Raw genomic sequence first — 20,979 nt, 5'->3', positions numbered from 1 at the left:
TGAGAGAAAGTCTGCAAACTCTTTTAGGAAATCAGCATATGGCCCTGGAGGTCTATATACAGTAGCCAAGGCTAGAGATAATAGGGATTTATTTCTTACATCTAAGAGCGCAACGTTTAGCACCAGTACTTCAAACGAATTAAACCTGTGACCTGTTTTCTGAGTTACATTAAGAATATCTCTATAGATTGTTGCAACACCGCCGCCACGACCGATCAGACGGGGCTCATGCTTATAGCAGTATCCTGGCGGGGTAGACTCATTTAGACCGAAATACTCGTTTGGTTTAAGCCAGGTTTCAGTAAGGCAAAGTACATCGAAGCTATTATCTGTGACCATTTCATTTACAATAATCGCCTTAGGTGTGAGCGATCTAATGTTTAGAAGACCTAGTTTTAGAAATTGTTTTTGTTCACTGATATTTAGATTTTCAGGTTTAATTACAATAAGATTTTTCCTAGATCCTACAGTGGATTTATTATTTGGCCTCACTAAACGAGGAATAGACACAGTTTCTATATAATGTTCTACACTACTTATATCAATTAAATTGGCACAGCAAAGACTGTGATTTGGAATTTGATTTTCTAGTCATACGGTGTGTAACGTCTTGGAGATGTTGTCCGACAGAACAGCCGCTCCGATTCTGCTGGGGTGCAGGCCATCAGCACGGTAGAGCCTAGGTCGCTCCCAGAACAGATTCCAATTATTTACAAAGAGCAGTTTTTGTTCATTACACAATGACATTAACCATTCATTTAGTGCAAATAATCTACTGAACCTTTCCTGTCCTTGTCGGTACGTGGGAAGCGGTCCAGACACGATGATCGTTGCCTCAGGCGCTGTGCTGCGTACCGCCTCGATCAGGCTCCTGTAGTCCTTCTTCAGAACCTCCGTCTGCCGTAGCCTGATATCGTTTGTTCCAGCGTGAAGCACCACAGCTCCGACGCGCTCTTCACCGTTCAGGATCTGGGGAACCTGTGCGGCGACATCAAGAACACGAGCACCAGGAAGGCAGTGAGTGCGCACCTTACCCTTACCTGAGGTAGCACGGACATGACGGACCATGGAAGTGCCGATGATCACGGCGTCGTCGCGTTCCGACTCGCGAAGAGGGGAGAAGCGGTTCCGGGTGGAGATCTCGAAGACCGGGAGGGGCGGAGAGGTTCTTGCTCTGGTCCTGGCTCGTGTCTTCCGCTGTGGGATCACCCAGGGTCCATGGTGTTGGGTTGGTGCCGGAGTGAATGATGCCAGAGATGATCGCGTCCTCCTGGGCAGAGAAACGCACGGAGTGGACGAAGTCGGAGTCAAAAAGTTACTAACCACTGACTTGTGTGCATCGGCGCGTGACGTTTCAAGCGCTGATCGCCGATCCCGCAGCTCGGCTTGCCTCTCTAGCAGACCACGGATCTGTTTCTCCACCGATTCAAGCTCCAAACGTACCGAAATGAGTTCGAATGTGTCCTCACCTGCACTCAGAGGTAACGTTAGACACACATCTGATATGTTCGCCATAACAGATGAACAACAGTAGATTAGTAGTGATACTACCAATATCACTAGTAATTTAGGACTGAAATGCTGGATATAACCTGTATCCTTTCAGTGAAACGGGTGTAAAATCAGACGGTCAATAGGCGCGAGGCCACGCGTGAAATGCTAGCGGACTAAAGGCTAGTAGCCGAGATTCGCAAAGTTGGGTCTAAGTAGCGATATCAAAGCAATCCGATTGTTTTTTATAAGGAATAGTATCGAGGATAAGTTCCCATGATATAAAAATAGAAAGTGCTTGTTTATAAATGAGTGGTAAAAAAGAAAATCAAGGATTAATGAATTGATTCGACGGAGCTTTCAAACACAAACACCGACTCGTAAGTACATGTAACATATGTAACAAGGACACCGTAAAATAAAGTGTTACCTAAAACCCTAAATTAGGATATTTATGTGTAAAAGTGTACTTTAAAAAGTGCAAAAGCCACACATTGAGTTTTACAAATATCAATATTTGCATTGTTTTTAATGATAATTGCTGATGGCAAGTTGACAACCATGATTAATGTAAAAAAAACAAAAAAACATTTATCCAACATATTGTTTTAACACAATTTTTGTTAAAACAAATTTACAGACATGTTGTTCAGATGTGAAGATATAAACTAAAAACATCTCAAATATATAATTCATTTAATTTTTATTTAAAATTAATTGAATTATAAGGATAATTTGTAAAAATAAATATAGAAAGACCGAAAACAAGCGTGTGAACATAGAGCCGCAGTAGATCGCGTTTGAAAAACAATTAAAACTTAATAGTAGACAAATGCTATATAAAGAGAACATAATGGAGGTACGCAGCAAGCTAACAGGCTTGATTAAAAAGACAGGAAAAATGATACATTAGTGCACAAACATTCGCTGAAAACCACTGAGTACAGTGACTAAAAAACAATTTACTGCTGCTGTTATTAACTGCCTTTATATTTAGTGCTTCGCTTTGTAAAGACCGTTAATTTAATATTTCTGCGGTAGCACTATTTTAATCCATCACTTATGTTGCGAGCGAACTGATTGCGCAACCTGATGCTCGAGACGCAAAATACAGACATCCCAAGTCTCCCGGAAGTTCTGGAAGTCACCCGCATATTGATAGCGGCTCGCAAATTAGTTCAAACTACCGGATTTGAGCGCGCAAGCAAGAGCGCGCATGCGAGACAGAAGAGACTGTGCTCCAAACCGTGTAGCGCGAGCGCGCGGCAGAGCAACGGAGGGAGAGAGACCTTGCGTGTGTGCCTCATGAAGCGCGTGTAAGACAGAGAGCATCCTGATTGGCCTGTTTCAACCAATCACCAGTAAACGCTCCCCGTGACGTAAGCAGACCAACTAATCGATAATGACATTCGTTGACAACGATTTTCATAATCGATTATTATCGATTTTATCGATTTTATCGATTAGTTGTTGCAGCCCTACATTATAATGGCATGTATATGACAGTCCCAATTATAGTTATAAATGTGTATTGCTGTTTGAGCTGCGCGCGCGCTAAATAGGCTATAAATATGGTCACCGGTACAATGAAGCGCTACTGCATCGTTCATTAACTCAACCAAACACATCCTATATTAGATTAATCAGATATATATACACAAAATAAACATATTACAACTTACAATGGCGCAGAATGCTGCGAATGCTCAAGAGAACTTGACTGTGCTTGTCATGAAATCCATAGATGCGCTCTTTCCACCACAACGCGCTCGTCGCGCTGAAACATTCTTTTACAGGCGTGTTTTTATTATAATGTTATGAAGCCTATGTGACAGATTTGTGCTGCACATGTTGCACTGAACTGTATCTTCCTTTTCGAAGTGAGTCCAATCATTCAGAACCATCATGGCGAACAGCACGCATCTCTCAACTGAAGTAAATTATCTATCGGCTTTGATATATCGGCCCAATTTTCTTATCGGATCGATAAAGATAACATCAAAAAAGACCATTTATCGGCCCATATCGATATGTGGTCGATATATCGTGCATCCCTAATATTTAGTTATTGTGATTGCACACAAATAAATTCAGATTCGAATTACGTATTAGACTACTCTTGATGTAAGACCAAAAATGACGTAATATTTTAAGTTAACTGCAAGTGATTGTGCCGGCACATGGCATGCAGTAAGTTTGCTAATAGTTTTCAGCGCATATTTATCTAGGTTAAAGGTGCTATATGTATTTTTTTAGCGGCCTCTATCGGTGATGTTTCAGATTGCAACCAATTTTCACAAGAGCGCTCGTGCTCTTGCGCGTGCTCGAACACAACAGTGAGCACTCATGGTACCGGCCGGCCACACTGAGACTTTCAACACACCGGAGAAAGCATCACACAACATGCTGGAAACTCATGTAAACTCCCACTGCAACGTTACAATAATAGGCTACTGTTATCAGCTTGACGTTGAACTAATGCTCCATGCTCGTACCATGATAACATTACATTGACTGCATTTAGCCGACATGTGGTGTTAGCATAAGGCATTTCACTAACTATTCGTGTATCTTTCACAATCAGCATGTCAACATAGGTGAATGTATAATATGATAACGAAAACGGTTAGTGAACTAGACTGAACAATTTCAGTGTAACATTACTGTACTGAACGTGTCTGAAAATTATAAACAATATGATAGTAGTGGGATGAGTGACGTTAGACAGTAGATCTAGTACATAAAAGAAAAGTTACATCCTAAAGCACCTACTTTTTGTTATCCTGGAACAGTCTTTTGTATTCATTTCATGTCTCATATATGTTGTAGTTTACCTTGCCATTTCATTACAGTTTACCATTATTTATTTCAGCATATCTGAAAACTTGTAATTTATCACAATAAAAATAGCGGAGGTCTCTCCATAATTCAAACGCTCTGCCGATGTTGATCCGTGTTTTCGTCCTAAGTCGATCCGATTGACGTTTAGCATGTTGAGCTTCAGCAAATACATTTTTGTTTTGTTTTGTTTTCTACATTAATGTGGAGTTTGTGTTGGAGTCTGTGTTGTGCTGGAGGCAGGTCGTTGTTTGGTGTTATCAGACTCCATGTCGTCAGCTGCAGTGTCGTCGCATAGACTGTATATAAAAAGGAGAGAGGCTCGGGAGCGCGCATGCACGTCACATCCGATGGATTTCGCTGAAAATCCGACCCGGAGACTTCACATAGAAATAGGAATACTGGCCTTCAGAGGTAATAGCAAAACCCGACAAGTGGATCATTGTAATGTGTGATTACAACATTCACACACAGGCAATAAAAAAAAGGATTCATTTTAGAAGAAAAGTTACATTTAGCACCTTTAATGTGAGAACGAGCAGCCATGTAAAGTTGCTACTTGCATGTTTCAAATGCAGTGGCGCCTCCAGAAATTTTTCATAGGGGTGGCCAGATGGGGCCACTTAAAATCTAGGGGTGGCACACCAAAACTATAAACCATAATTTCAGAATTTTATTCTACTGTTGTAGTAAACCGGCCTGTAGAAAACTATCAGAAAGACTTAAGGAAACTCCTACTGATATACTTTGGTTTATTGTGTTATATTTAATGTTAGCTTACTAATGATATTAGTAGGGCCCTACTAATATATATTATATTATATATAATGATATATTATATGTGATATATATAAGAGCCCTCGCCCCGCTGCAAATTTCCAGATACTTACATAATTGTGATGATTTTAATCCTTTTTAAGTTATTATTTTGCAGTGTAAGATTACAGTTAACACCTTTAAATATTACATAAATGTACTATGAATTTTTAATAAACTTAATGCGTGTATAAATCAGCAGCAAAAAATAATTCTGAAAAAATCTGCACAGTAATTTTATAAAATCTAAATATGTTAATAAAAACAAATTACTATTAGTTCTCTTATAAAATTCAATCAGGCAATCATACATTTCACAATTTTATATTTATTAATGTCAAGAATTCAGAAGTGCATATATAGCCTACACTACAAAGAAATAATATACAATTAAATTATGCTTATTTTAAATGTATTGAGCTGGCTAGGTATAACAAAATATATTGGCTTTTAAAAATATTTCAGTGCGCAAACCCATGATAACATGAAAAACAGAGCGCACACACCGTGTATGCGCATCTCGGGTGCAGAATGATGTGCTCAAAGCAACATGGTGACTCTGTGTTCCTTTGTTTCAGTTTTATATTCCAGTTATTGTGCGTTTGATGCCGATTCATAGTCCTTGTGATGTGTGTGTGATGATCTAGCAAGCACACAGTAGTGAGTCGTTTAAAAACAACAACAAACTCCAACAAAATAAAGTAATTTTATGCAAATCTACAGCCTTTTATCTACAGATCATGCATTATAATGTGAATATATCATATTGGAGAGAGTTTTACCGTGCATCCAAGAGGCGCGCGCGCTGTTTGAATATGAATGGAGAATGATTGACAGCCGCAGAGGAGGGAAAACGAGTTTCCGTATACTTTAATGATGTAAATAGACTTCTGTCCCTCACATTAAGCTATGGAATGACTGTCACCCAAACTGACGTAAAAAAAGCGAGAGGCGCCGAAAATTTTCGCGCGCTGTTTGCATCCCTGCTTGTCAAAACGTGGCAAAGACACATCAAAAAGCTGCTGTAACAGTATAGCCTACTGTAACCATTTGACACTTAAAAAGCATGTCACGACACATAATGCCCCTTCTTCTTTTACTAAAGAATATGTTTGACTTATTTATGAAATGCATAACTGATGCTACTAAAAATTTTTCTGGCCATTGGGGTGGCCAGTGGGGTGGCCAGGAGTCGGCAAGGGGTGGCCACGGCCACCCCTGGCCACCCCCTGGTGGCGCCATTGTTCAAATGATAAGCCATATTTATGGTCGATGGATGATAGGCAAATGTTTGGATTTCCTGTCCCTCACTGACTGCGTGACTTCGTCATTAGGTGTTTTTTTTTTTATTTGACTAACCGACTAATACAATTTTTGCTCGACTAGGCCTCTTCTAGTCGACTGATAATTAGTTTACTATTAGGGGGCAGCTCGACCAATGAGCATAAAAAAGTTTTTCTAATTTCCTTGTAATTTTTAACAAATGCTATTAATAGTGTTTAACGTGTTGAACCTGGAGCATTTCCTTAATATTCATTCAATATTTATCTGTACTTTTTTATATTGTAGAAATGTATACATTTATTGTGTTTTTTGCTTGTACTAGGTTGATTAAGCAGGCTTATAATTAGCTTTTCCAGTCTCTTGGCTTCTACTCTGGTCAGGGATTACAGTGCTGCAGGCTGTTTTTGGCAGACTGTAACTGTTTTGTAGGTCACTGAGTCACCAGTGAGTCTTTACCTACGTTATGTGATTTTGTTCAGCTCCACAGTCTAATATGTAAATACACTGGCATAGTCTTTTTACTTATTTGTGTTTTATTGCTTTTTTTGTTTTGTTTTTGAACAATTTTGTTGTTCTTTTATGAATCTCTCTCCTTTTATTGACACCACTGAGGGCAGGGCAGAGTGCAAATTTTTCTTTTTTTTTTTTTTCTTCCTTTCCCTGAACATGTTCTTCTAGTGTGAGTGTGTGCATACTGAGTAGCCATCTGGGCTAAAGGGAAAACAACCTCTGTACTGAGGATTTGATTTTTGAGCTTATTGACTTCCTCATCTTTTCGAAAATGTTTCCCTTGTTCCCAACCTCTCGAAGAGTCTGTTGGTTTATTTGTATGGTTTGCATAGTAATAACAGTTATTACGTTCCTGTGTATATTGCGTGAATGAGGGTTGGTGTTTGGGCAGATATTGTGATTTGCGGTAGGTAGTATGCCATACGGAACCGTTGCCACTGAACGCTTTAACAACGACAGTGGGGCTCAACAGCCTTAGTCAAACGGTTTGGCGCGTATAGTTGGGTTGCGGAGAGATTGTGAGATTGCGGTGAGGTCACACGTGAACTACGAGGAAGGAGCAACCTCAGCAGCAGGAGGGATGTAAAGGTCAGTAAGCTGGGCTGAGTTGAGTGGGGGACGGAGGGGGGTGACTGGGATGCCCGAGTCACTGTCGAGCCCTCTTGAGGTGTCGTGGGCTAGTCGACGAAACACTGAGGATGGAAGGTGCCCACTTAAAGACCCTAGAGATGTCCCCTACTCGGCTCAATCCAGAAGGTTGTCGTGCTGGTCCACTGGGGAGACCACACTGTAGTTGCAGCCGTTGTGTGTACTGACGTGCCAAGTATACTGAAGCCGTTAACGCCGGACAGAAGGAGATTCACATCACCATATGGAAAGAAGCGTAAATGGATGGAGAGAGAGAAGCATAGGTTACTGTAAAGCTACGTCTTAGTTTGTACTTATCTTGGTGAAAGCCGAGTACAAATCAGCATGAGGTTTAACATCTACTCTCGTGTAATGGAAATCTCCTCATCCCACTCCATGGTCTTAAGGGCACCAGCAAGAACTCTTGAGCCTTCAGTGCTATTAGAAATGGAGAATGCAGGCTATATGTGATGCTTTTTGATATTATTGTGTACTGACTGATTTGTCAAGTTCATGAGGTTGAATCTTCTATCAGACATAACTGTAAACATTGCACAAAATCGACTGTGATTGTGGTTTTTACTTGTCAGTCAGACAGTCTCTTCCTGTTAATGCTGGGTACAAGATAATCGGGCGGATTTCTCCCCTTCCGACAATCGTAGGTAATGTCCCGAATATCTTGATGGTTCTACAGGTTATCAGATTTTCCCTTGGTGTGAGGTGTGTTAAGAGTGACTGAATCTCCTTGGAAGAACGTCGGAGCTGCCCCGATCGCGAATCGTAAATATTCAACAACATGTTGAATATTTACAATCAGAAATCCTGATATGTGGGGGGAACCCCAAGGAAAAACGCACGCACGCTCTAGAGATTATCATGTCAAACGAAACAATATCCAATCAGAAAGCAAGCTGAGAGAAGACGGAAGCATAACAAACGCAGTCATGGCGCAGCACAACGTTAAATGGATTTGAACAGCAGAGATTGGAGGATCAGCTTGTCGATTTGTGGCAACAGCAATTTTGTTTGTGTGTGTGCGCGTGCTGGTTTGACCTACATTGAGGACCCATATTTATTCAAACGTAAAAATGCATAAAGTTTTCTGTGTTTTCTCTCTCTCTCTCTCTCTCTCTCTCTCTCTCTCTCTCTCTCTCTCTCTCTCTCTCTCTCTCTCTCTCACTCACATTTTTTGTTTTGTTTTTGGGCCCAAATACAGCAGGAAAAAAAAAAGAAGTTCATGTTTTATTAATTTTTTTTTAATGGCTATTTGGTTATCACCAAAATGGCAATTTGGTTATCATGGAAAAGAGAATAAAATGATGGTGGATCAACTGATGTGGTTGCAATGTTGGAGGGTTTAATAAAATCCCGTATAAATATAGAGTTTAGCTATTACAAGTTGGTTAATGACCTGGATGTTTTCAGAGGTAAATGGGGCATTAACAAATGTATTTGTGATGTTGATAATGATGGCTGTCTCCAAACTTATGTATGAGTGATGCTTTTGATTGTAAGGGGAATGAAGAAAAAAAAAAAAACTTATTTATTTATCCCCCCCCCCCCCCTGCTCTCACTAGAGTGAACTACAATCTTTTTTACTAAAAATGTTGCATTTTGTAATGTTCTTGTAAATAAAGTGATCTTAAAGTCAAAAAGTATCTTTCTCTCTCTTTCTCTCTTTCTCTCTCTCTCTCTCTCTCTCTCTCTCTCTCTCTCTCTCTCTCTCTCTCTCTCTCTCTCTCTCTCTCTCTCTCTCTCTCTCTCTCTCTCTCTCTCTCTCTCTCTCTCTCTCTCTCTCTCTCTCTCTCTCTCTCTCTCTCTGTCTGTGGGAGGGGAAAAAATCAGAACTATATATATTTTCCGTTTGACCAGCAAAACATTCACGAGTCATGATGACAGCTGTTATCTTATCCATTTATCCAACCCATTTAAAAACAGTCTGTGGGTGCCATCTTTTGGACATTCATCATATTGGATTGGTTTTCATTTCTTGTCCTCAAACAGAGCACTAATCTGTTTATTTTTAAGTTACACATTAATAAAACCTATTTAAAAAATACAAGGCTTAAGACATTTATATTCCTTTAATCCAGCCCCCCCCACATCCACACAGAGAGAGGACAGAGAGAGGGAGAGAATGCTCCAATAGTAGCCTAATACGTTAATTTCATGAATTACTCAAATGTAGTAACACACAAGGTGGTACAGCCTGAGACATGCACAATAAAAAAAATTTGCCTTCTGCATTTTTTGTTTTGCTTTTCCCTCCATTGTACCGAACTCGTACCGAACCGTGATGTCTGAACCGAGGTATGAACCGAACCGTGACTTCTGTGTACCGTTCCACCCCACCACACACTACAGGAGCAAAACGGTTAAATCTAGGATTTTTTGTCCTCATGTTTGTGGTCTTTTACATTTTGAAAATCTTATAAGATTTTAAAAATCTTTTAGTGTGTACCCAGCATAAGTGAGAGGTTCTTCGATTGAACCGCAGAGTCTAAAGGTGTGGAATGCAATGCATTGGATATCCTCAACCATCTCTTACTCTTCAGGCTATTGTGAGCCAGAGTGAGTGAGTGCTAATAAGACTTCCCTCTGCTCTGGGGAAGGGGTGGCAAGGGGCTGAATGCTCTCCTGCTCCCGTGTATCCCACTTATGGGAACAAAGCGGCAGCTCTGAGGGCAGGCAGCAGTGCTCTCTTTATGCACCCGTGCGGCCCTGCACTCCTTGAGCATAACCCTCTGGTAAGTGTCTACCATAGGATTACACCTGCGTTTTAAAGCATTGTATCTGTAGTGTTATGCATCATAAATCTGTTGCAAAAACACCATCATTCTTATCAGTTCTTGCTTTCCCTGGGAATCGAACCTATGACCTTGGAGTTGCAAGCGCCAACGCTCTACTGTTTGAGCTACAGGAAAGCTGTAGCATCAAAACTACATCAAAAACTTTATTTTTTACATCCCCATGGTTGCATGTAGAGATTTACCTGTGCAATATACCTGTGTTTTTGTCTTTTGTTTCAATATTAGCTAATATTAGAAGCAAATGTTATTAGGCTTATTATTTACTTATTACAAAAGCTTAACCTTGTATTGGCCATAACTAAAATTGTTTATCGGCCGTAGCATAAATGTGGTAATCAGCTCAAATTTCCATACTTTAATATATCCCTAGTGTTATTTAATTCTGAACTTTTTCAATCATCATGGCTGAAGTTGTCTTACTGCAGGTTCTGCATAATGGAAGAGGATCTGTTTAGAAATACTAATGGGTAGAATTCATAACACTATATGGCTGCTGTAAGAATTTCCGCCTTAAAGTTAAAAGAGCCAGTCATCTTTTTGATGAGTTGATAATTTAAGTAGATCAAGTATGCTCACTGACACTGACTAACTAGACCACCCTAAAAATCTATTTAGATTTCCATCTTTCACAATTCCAATTATAAGGAGCTTTACTTGTATTCTTTTAAAGGGGTTTGGTGGAATTTTTTTGGGCTCTGTAAAAATTTTTTTGAAAGATGTCCCGTATGCTTACCAATGCTGCATTTATTTGATCAAAAATATAGTAAAAATATTATGTAATAACTGTTTATATATATATATATATATATATATATATATATTTATATTTATATTTATATATATATATTAGTGCTGGGCAAGTTAACGCGTTATTATCGCGTTAACGCATTTATTAATTAATGCCGACAAATTTTTTATCGCGCGTTAACGCAGAGGTTTTTTTTTTTTTTTTTTTGAAAGTCCGTTGCTCACTGCCTCTGAATACAAATAGGCCTACAGTCAAACCATGATCACAGGAGGGGTGGGATGTTGGTCAGCCAGCAAATAACCCACCCAAACAAGCAGTGGAGAGGCTTTGGCAGGTTCTCTCAGGTGAACAGAAAGGGAGACAGCGCTCCGCGAGTGAATGACAGGCGCTCTATGGATAGTAACCATGGCACCGGCTTCTGTGCGCTATGCAGCTGCGCCTTTTTAACTTAAATTAAAATTATACATAACTTTACCTGATAGGCCTGCGTTTAGTTTAGCGGGGATGCTCTGCCATGTGAATTCCCTCCTGTTGATGTCCTGATAACTATTTAGATTCTGGAAACTCACAAACAGCGAGCCGAGGATCAGTCTCTCTTCCAATGATTTGTGCTGCGCGTCGTGTACAAAAAAGTTAGACAATTCAACTTCGGCAACGCGCGGGCGCGTGCGTGTGCGTGAGGCGAGCATGACTGCAACAGTTTCACAGGAACGCACCCGCTTGTCGCTGCACCTGTGCTCGACCACTTCACCTCACTCTAGGCTGATTTATACTTCTGCGTCGGACTTACGCCGGAGCCTCTACGCTATAGACAACGCGTTGGTTTTCATTTATATTATATCTGCGTCGTTGTCCGCGTTGACGCGCAATTACACATGAGGGAGAGTGTGAAACCCGGGGAGCGGTTCTAGCAATCACAGCGCTTGCGGTACGCGTAGAATTGACGTTACATTTCTGGAGAGATGCACGTCAGGGTACGCGCGCTACACAGCTACGGCGTGAGTTCAATGCAGAAGTATAAATTGGGCTTTACCTCTGTTTAATGTAATCTTACGTGGGAAACCATGGCATGCCATGACCAAACCTAAGCTGCTATCAGAGAAGTAACGTTGGTCGACTTATATCTGTAGTAGTGATCATGACCCTTTGACTACATAGACTGTTTCTGCTGCTCCCTGATACAAGATACCTGTTCAGAAAAAAAAAGAAAAGAAAACTGGACTCGTTTTAACAAGCTAGATAAAAGGTAATGCCCTGGCAGTGGCAAATAGCTTTGTTTAAATATTTGATTTGATTACATTAATGTTTAAGTTGAGATTTACAAGAAATATTTTATTGATACTGTGTAAAGGGAATACTGCTGGTGTAAAAGCACCTTATTTGTTTAAAGTTTTTGCAAACCACATGTTATTGCACTTTTGTAGCAGTACATTTAAATCAAAAGTGCGCAATACACTACTAGAATTCATTATTCAATTTTGCGCGTAACAATGCGATTAATCGCGATTAAATTTTTTAATCGTTGCCCAGCACTAATATATATATATATATATATATATATATTTATTTATTATTATTTATTTATTATTATTATTTTTTTTTAAAGTAATTTATTTCTGTGATGGGAAAGCTGAAATTTGCCATCATTACTTTAGTCTTCAATGTCACATGATCCATCAGGAATCATTCTAATATGCTGATTTGGTGCTCAAGAATCATTTCTTGGTATTATCAATGTTAAAATCAGTTGTGTTGCTTAATATTTTTGTGTAAACACTCAGTGATACATTTTTGATGACTAAAGTCCAAAAGAACAGCAACAGTCTTTTGTAACATTATCAATGTCTTTACGGTCACATTTGATCAATTTAATGCATCCATTGCCAAATTAAGGTAATTTATTTATTAAAAAAACCTGCAGACTTTTTAACAATTGTTTGTTATTAATTAATTAATTTTACATTGTCTGTTTAGACAGGCCGCTGCAGCATGGGTTGTAGTTATTTCACTGTTTCTCGACATTAACCGTGTTAAGATGCTTTGAGTGGCTTTTTTTATATAAAGAACTTGTCCTGAAAGCATGTTGGTTCCATAGAACTGTTTTAATGCCTGCTGATGTGATGCACTGAACAGTCTGCCTCCTCTTCTGTCTTTTCATCTTGTCTTTTCCCTATTCACTCCTGTCCCTCTGTCCCGATTTCCTGCAGAGAGCGAAAGCTTACGGCAGGAGAGAGCAGCGTGTCATCTCTCAGCTGCTGCCGCTGCTCTCTTGAATAGTAATCAGTATTAGAGAGAAAGACACACTGGTAATCCTGCTGCATTATCTACTTGCCAGTCGAGAGCCATAGAGAGAGAGAGAGCAAACGTGTAGGAAGCAGTTGGTCAATGGAGACCAGCTCAGCACAAAGGGCTTGCTATGGTCAGTAATCCATGTTTTTGTTTGCCGGAGGATGTCTGTATGAAGCAGATAGGTGTGTGTTTGTATGATTTCCTTGTTTCGACTGACAGCAGTGATGATTCGTTGGCATGTAAGTGCTAAGATATTTTTTAATGCTTTACTTTGAATGGTAATTCATAGCAAAATTCTCTCTTGGTTGCACCATTTTATCTTTCTATTATTCTAAAATATGAATTTGGTGTCTCTGATTATTGTCTGTTCATTTGACTCCAGTGATTGTTGTATAGGCAGGCTGTAAAAGTGTTGGTAGTCTTAAGTCCTTTTGTAATCTGTCTTTGAGGTCTGTACGCTGGACATCAAATTTAGGACATTGTAATGCATGGCCACTTTCCTCAGTTTTGAATATGCAGCTGGATGGTTTCCTCTAGGTTCCTCTGTGCTAGGACAGGTTTCAGTGCTTTATTTAATAAGGGCTGGTTTCTTGGTAACCTCAGCAGCTGCTAGTTCTTCATGTCAAAGTATTTGTGATTAGTGTTGTGATCATGCTGCTCACAGAGGGTTTCTCTATGCCCTGTGCCCATCTTAATATACAGCAGTAGCTGTCTCTGACTACAAGATCACATCCTCTTGACCTTGCTGTTTCCTCTCTTGAGTCAGAATAATTTGGTAGCTATGTATAAAACAATAGCAGTATAATAATGGCAACCGTTTCCCCCACTTTCTCATTACCGTAATGCATCATGCTTTTTTCTTTTTTCAATAGTACTGTAAAAATATTGTAATATTAAAAATGCAAATAAGCATAAATTAAAAACCGTACAATTATATTGTAATTGTATACATAAAATTATGGTAACGCTTCACAATAAGGTCTCATTTGTTAACATTAGTTAATGCTCTAACATGAACTAACAATGAGCAATACATTTTTTACAGCATTTATTAACTTTTAATGTTTGTTAATAAAAAAAAATTCACAGTGCATTAACTAATTTTAATAGATACACTTTTGATCTAAATGTATTAGTAAATGTTAAAATAATTTTTAACTAAAATGATTAAATACTGTACAAGTATTGTTTGTTGTTAGTTCCCTAAATCCCAGCCTCAACCCATTCAGAAATACTGGTTCGTTGGCAGAAACCTCTAAACACCTACTTCCCTTTGCCAGCAAAAGCCTCCAAGTTCACATAACCAATCAGAAGACGCAAATCGAATCATAATTTTAAGATGAATAATGGTGTTTATATGAGCTCGCTTTCAATTGCCTGGCTGCAAGTCTGTTTAAAGAAATTTTTAACTAAAGCTGGAGGAGTATGATAAAATGGATGAGCCTGTGGTAGTTTCAGTCACTGTCAAAAGAAAAGGTCATCCACCTCATATTTCTGCCCGTTTTAAGGCTAAAGAAAAGCGTTACAGTCACTGATCTATATAATGACTCATGAATCATTCTATATAGATCAGTGGTTACAGTGGCAATGACATGATTTCGTGAGTAGCATCTAAACACAACAGCGTTTCGTGTGCTGCTGTAACTCTGACAGAAACGGCCATAGCCTACATTAGAGAACAAGACAATACATTTTTTTAAATGCCAATGAATTGACTAGTGGAAAAGTGACATTTTTGAAAATAAGGCATTTCAATAACTGACTAATAACCTTTAAAGTGAAATTACTGAACCTAAACACAGGAGCCTGAAAAAAAAAAGATAATTTAAAAGAAAAATGTAGGTGGACTTAGAGGATTTGGCAGCTGAAGTCTTCATATATACCGAAGCAAAAACTATTGTAACTTTTTGTAATTTTATTGTAATTTTTTTTAGTAAATTAAATTAGTTAATTTTTAAATGCTATTAAATAAATGAAATGAGTTAATTATTAATGCTATTAAAAGTATAAGTAAATAATATATTGAAACCTCGATTAAATAAACATTGCATTAAAAAGATCAAATAAAAAGTTAGTAATAAAATGAAAAACAATGAAGTGCAGTACAGGTAACAGGACGTGCCAGGTCTATAGCACTTAAACTGCGAGACTTAATGCACAGATCTAATCCTGTGTTTTAATATGGTTGTCAGTCCGAAACCAAGTAAAAAGCACAAGCATTGCTGAATTAGCAACTCCCATAAAATATAATAACTGTCTATACTGTACATTGATTCTTTTATGTCTTGTTTATACTTGGTTGTGAGCATGCAAAACTCACTCACACAAACTGTGGTGTTTTGAACGGATTCTGACTAGATTGGCCGTTGCATTCACACGCTCAAACATGTTTGTGATTGGCTAGTGGCTACATGGTGCTAAAACCCTTAATGTACTTCACAGAGCGCTCGCACAAATACGCACAGGAGCTTTTGAAAACAGTCACCTATTTGCGTGTTCTGGATTGACCCGGTGCTTAGTACTACCGGTACTGAAGAAAGGCTGGTAATAGTAACCGGTTTTGTAAGATTCACTCATAGAATGAATGGAACCTTGGCAGCTGGTGAATACATAGTACTGAGGCATTTTCTCAATAGTCAAAAAAAACCTGCAGTTATTTAAAACAGCTGGGGTTCATAAGTTTATGGCCAACATTCAAATGTCCAATGATCATTGTCTCACTAGATGTGGAGTCATGGGATAGTTTGATGGATGGGAATTGTGATTGAGGTTGTTTTGGGAAAACGTGATCGATGCTTGTCCTGACTTTCTGTCTCTCTTTCATAATTACATTTTATTATGATGTAGCTGAATTTAGTCAAATCTGTTTTTGATGGCATTGTTATTCCCATATGGCTCTTTCCATATTATTAGAGGTAGCAAACCTGTTTTTGGATTTATTTTTTGCAGAAGAAACAGCATTTTCATTGTAGCCAATTTATTTTTATTCTTTATCGGATGGATTGTTATGTTGGTATTGTTTTTGGATGTAAAAAGAATCATATGCGCATATCTAACAGTAGGACTTCAGAATGACAATTCAGACTGTAAAAATACCCAATATCTGTAAGTGTTACTAACTATATCCAGTCTAATCAAACTTCACCTTGTCTTGCAGCATTTTCAGCTGGCATTGATTGACTCCACACCCTGCACTTTGTCCAAAGCTGAAAGTAAGTGCCCTTCTAAGCATGTTAATTTTTAGTAAATATCTTTTTATTTGCTAACTGCATTGTCACATTATGCATGAGGGATTTTTTAACAGTAAAGACAAAATGTTGTCGCCTTGATAGAGGATTTCTAAGGAAAAAGGTTGGCACGTCTTTGCTGAGTCTTTCCTCAATTAGATTTGTCCTCTCACCATCTCCATCCTGCCTGAGACTCCAGTTGCCAGGGAAACTGCATGACTAAATTCAGCCGTGTGTTGCATACGGGCAGTAATGACATGCTTGAAGTGCACAAAGGGCAAGCTAATATTCTTCCTTCCCGTGTGTCTGTACACCCATACGCTTATTAACGCTCAAGCTTAAACAGTGAAGACAAAGAACGCTGGTTTTATTTTTGACCTCATATCAGATTTGGATGCACTGTTTCCATCAAAAAAGGATTTCCAGTATTAATCACTTCCTCTTTTTGTTTACACAGTTCAGTTCCACATCGCTCATGTATATGAAATTCAGGTGAGTGTTCCCCTTTTTGTAACGTTTTATCATAAGTTGCAGTGTTTCACTGATACTCATGTTTGGGGGTATAATGTTCTATATGTCCTGTATGATAACGACTGCAGCAGTGACTTTGCTCTGACTGAGACCTTGGTTTCTGAAGTAATTTCCCATCCATAGACCTTATAGTCAGAGGAGATGCCATATTTAATTTGAAGGAAATTAGGGCAAGGCTATGAGGGATAGACAGAGGGTTCAATCAAATTTTTTTGTTATTAACAAAAACGGTGTATTGATGTATTAAATTAACCACGATTCTATTTATGATTCTATGTTCTTCAATACAAACAATATTGAAATAATGTTATTATCCCAGCCCTTATTAATACAAATATTTTTTATTAATGTAATATACTTTAATTCACAGCCCCATGGTTGAGAACCACTTATATATATTGTAATAATTGAATCCCCAAGGGAATCTTCATGTTTTTAATAAAAAATTTAAATTCTAATTTAATTACAAACTCAAAACACCAAATCAGATGTTGCGAGTTGTTTGTTTGTTTCAGAAAACACTACATAACATTGCAAACTCACCACAGTCCTACTTGCCGTTATCACTTTTTTTAATGCTAAAATCGGCTTCTCTGATTAGTAAACCTTGTGACTTCTACTTCACTTGGAATTTGCCAATTAAATATGATTTTTAAAACTTCCAGCACCCCGCTGTTGTGGTCTATAGGCGTTGTAGACAACTGCTTGTAAAGGAAGCAGGCCATAGAGGTGACAGGTCAGTGTTGTAAGACCTGGGGTTTTCTTTTGCTCACAGTTTAGTGCTCCTGCAAACACTCATGATTGATAGCTTTGCTTTTAGGGTGCATCCTTGATGGTTTGTGTGTACAGCCAACCAGTCCCCAGTACACACCAACCAGTGTGTACTGCCATCCCATTTTTGCTTCAAATTATTGGTCTCTGTTATGAGTGATAGACTCTTGTCACTCAGTTAGTCCTTTCTATTCAGGATAGTTCTTATCCACCTGGTTTTATATTAAATTTAATCTCATACTGATTTTAAAACTTTGCTATAAGCAATGACTGCTACACTAACCAGCACACCAACACCTATGTTTTACAATGGGTTGATTTTATTGTCCACCACACACAGATGAGATTGCTTTCATGTTGTTAGACCCATGTGTGTTTGGAGTCGGGTTGCTCAGGTCGGTCAGCTATGGTGGTCAGCCATCAGCTCCAACAAAGATCTGTGTCAAGGTCGCTAAGAAAAACAAACACTTATTCTGAGAGGGCTTCTCAAGTTACATTGATACAGAGCATGTCTGTGTTTGTCAGACTTGTTAAGTCTAGTCTGGCCTGGACTGACCCTCCCCCTCGTCTGTCTGTGTGTTTGTCTGTCATCTCCTGCGTCCCTGTGTCTGGCCTGGTCAGTGTCCAGTGTGTTTCATCTCTTCCTGAGACCATACATTGTGGTCAGTCTGACGAGGCCCTTTGTGGGGCCATAAAAGCGCTGACCCTTTTTGTCTGCTAAAACATCTCTCCTCTCTATGTTTGTCTGCAGAAGAAGTACCGCATCGCAAAGGAAGCTTACGAGAGTCTGTTACAAACAGAGAATCTCCCTGCACAGGTGAAGGCAACTACGCTCCAACAATTAGGTGAGTGTGCTTTACTTGCTTCCTGCTTTACAGGGTTCCCACAGTAATGGAGTCCCTGTGAATATTAGGGAATTTGAGATTTGCATGCCTGGAAAAGTTTTTTAAACACTTTATAAAATTTATAAAAGTAGTTTATAAAATTATTTTAAAAATCCCTATTCAGTAATCACAAACTGTTGAAATTTTCATTTGTCAAAATGTGTTTTTATGTTTGCTGTGATTTTCAGTCTGGTCAAAGAATGAAATCTGCACACTTTCTGCACATATTTTGTATACAAAATCTGGATTTGAATGTGAAAAAAGATGTCCTGAAATGGTAAAAACAAGACAGTCTTGTTAGTAATGTTAAATACAATTGGGCAAAAGTGTAAGAAGTAGCAGTATGCAAGAGGGCGGGGGATGTGTCAAAGTATGTAAATGACTGGGGTTTGAATGTTTGGAATTCTGCACAGTTGTAATTCTGCAACCACCATTCTAAAGATGTAAGACCATTCAAAACCGTTGTAAGAATATGTCAGGTTTTTTAATAACCTTTCAGTTTAGATAATTGTACATAATAAAACAGTGTTCAGACAATCCACACTAAGGTATTGCATCATGCTGTCTCCCCAAAATATGTTTGTGGCGTTCTCAACAACACCATCCCCAAATGAACTGTCCAGGTTTTCTTTAATGTGTCCCAGTCCTCCAGGGCGTGCAAATTTGCCAGATGCAAGTGCTAATGTTAAATGCACAAATTGCTTTTGGGATGCTGTTGTGTGGTTAGGAATCTGAGCTAAGGCCATTCCGTAAACTGGAAACTGGCACCAATGAGCAAAGCACTCCAGGATGGGACTGTCTGTAAGGTGCTTTGGGTAGAAAGCATAAATAAGTAATGGAATAATGGAATAATAATTTGAATAATTGGCGCAGTGGCGTGTTTTCAATCCTTAAACACCAGCTCCTCGTCACTCCAAGCTTCTTTCTTTTATCAGTACAAAAAAAAAAAGCACAAAAAAAAAACAGCTGCCATAAAACCATTGCCACGTTGCCCCTGCAATTGTTGGCAATGGTCTGGTTGCTGTAGTAACGGGTCCCGGGTGCAGGCGCTTGCCACAGGTGTTAAGAGCTCGGCTGGGATCAGTGCCTAGGAGAAGCCAGGCCACATGGGGGAAGTTCTTTGTCTGCACACTGTCTCATTCTCTTTAACAACCTCTGGCTGGGTGGGAATTCAGTGGAGAGGGGCTGTTTGGACAGAGCCATATCTGCTGGGACCTTTTGAAGCTGCTGGTTGTAGTAGAACCCCCCCAGCCGCCAATTCCACGAGCTCAACCTCATCTCCCCACCCTACCCTGAATACAACAAGGACAAACCATTTGCTCCTTTATAAGCGCCAGCGTAACAGCCTCCACAGCCCACACCGTGGCTTAGTGTTGGGGAAGAGAGTGTTTGGTTATTGATGGTGTTCCAGTTGTTTTGTTAAGAATGCAGTTTTTGATTTAATTCTCATGTTTCCCATCGCTCCCTCAGGCTGGATGCATCACACAGTCGAACAGTTGGGAGATAAAGCCAACAAAAACAGCTATGCTATTCAGTGTCTGCAGAAGTCCCTAGAAGCAGACCCCAGTTCGGGACAGACTTGGTACTTCCTGGGCAGGTAGACAACATTTTTTACCTATTGTAGTAGTCTTATGTCTGATTTAAATGAACATATCAGTGTAATGGTTTTAATGGTTTTTGTGTATGTGTACGTGTATAATTTTATTATATTTTTTTTATAACAATGCATTAATCAGAATATTAGTTATTTGTTATCTGTTGTTTGACCAAACTTTTTTGCTTGTGTCCTGAAGTAATCACCAAACTATTTAATAAAACTACAAGTTCCTTTTAGTGCCTGTTGCTCAAACCGATTAAATGTATATCTCAAAACCAATGTAATTTTCTTTGGATATAAGTGTCTGTCAAATGAAGAAACATAAAAGTAATTATCTCAAATGTATGCTCTACCCCTCATGTGTTTTAAAGGGTCAGGGTTTAAATTGTTTATGCTTGTAATGCAGGTGCTACTCAAGTATTGGGAAGGTCCAAGATGCCTTCATATCTTACCGACAGTCTATTGATAAGTCTGAGGCCAGTGCAGATACATGGTGCTCAATTGGGTAAGCGCTTAATGAACATTGTTTATTAAGTTAATGCTAGTTAGCTAGTTA

At 39.0% G+C, this 20,979-nt stretch overlaps 1 protein-coding gene across 9 annotated transcripts in view; it reads left to right on the top strand.

Annotated features, from left to right (window-relative positions):
* kdm6a (lysine (K)-specific demethylase 6A) overlaps positions 1-20,979 on the top strand; it is an 82,856-nt gene that overhangs the window by 40,581 nt on the left and 21,296 nt on the right. For 7 of the 9 annotated variants that reach the window (XM_056233023.1, XM_056233022.1, XM_056233020.1 and 4 more), the window contains 5 exons: positions 16,571-16,625; positions 17,098-17,132; positions 18,694-18,787; positions 20,297-20,423; positions 20,830-20,928. In XM_056233023.1, coding sequence (XP_056088998.1) covers positions 16,571-16,625; positions 17,098-17,132; positions 18,694-18,787; positions 20,297-20,423; positions 20,830-20,928 — 410 coding nt within the window. Of the gene's footprint in view, positions 1-13,511; positions 13,544-13,602; positions 13,653-16,570; positions 16,626-17,097; positions 17,133-18,693; positions 18,788-20,296; positions 20,424-20,829; positions 20,929-20,979 lie in introns of those variants that run through there. The other 2 variants (XM_056233027.1, XM_056233026.1) reach the window with 2 other exon arrangements.

This window comes from Rhinichthys klamathensis, unplaced genomic scaffold, assembly GCF_029890125.1.
Source record: "Rhinichthys klamathensis goyatoka isolate OS25496 unplaced genomic scaffold, OSU_Roscu_1.1 h1tg000358l_1, whole genome shotgun sequence".
Classification (NCBI taxonomy): Eukaryota; Metazoa; Chordata; class Actinopteri; order Cypriniformes; family Leuciscidae; genus Rhinichthys; species Rhinichthys klamathensis.
The sequence above is the reverse complement of the archived record's forward strand: the minus strand, read 5'-3'. Positions and strand labels throughout refer to the sequence as shown.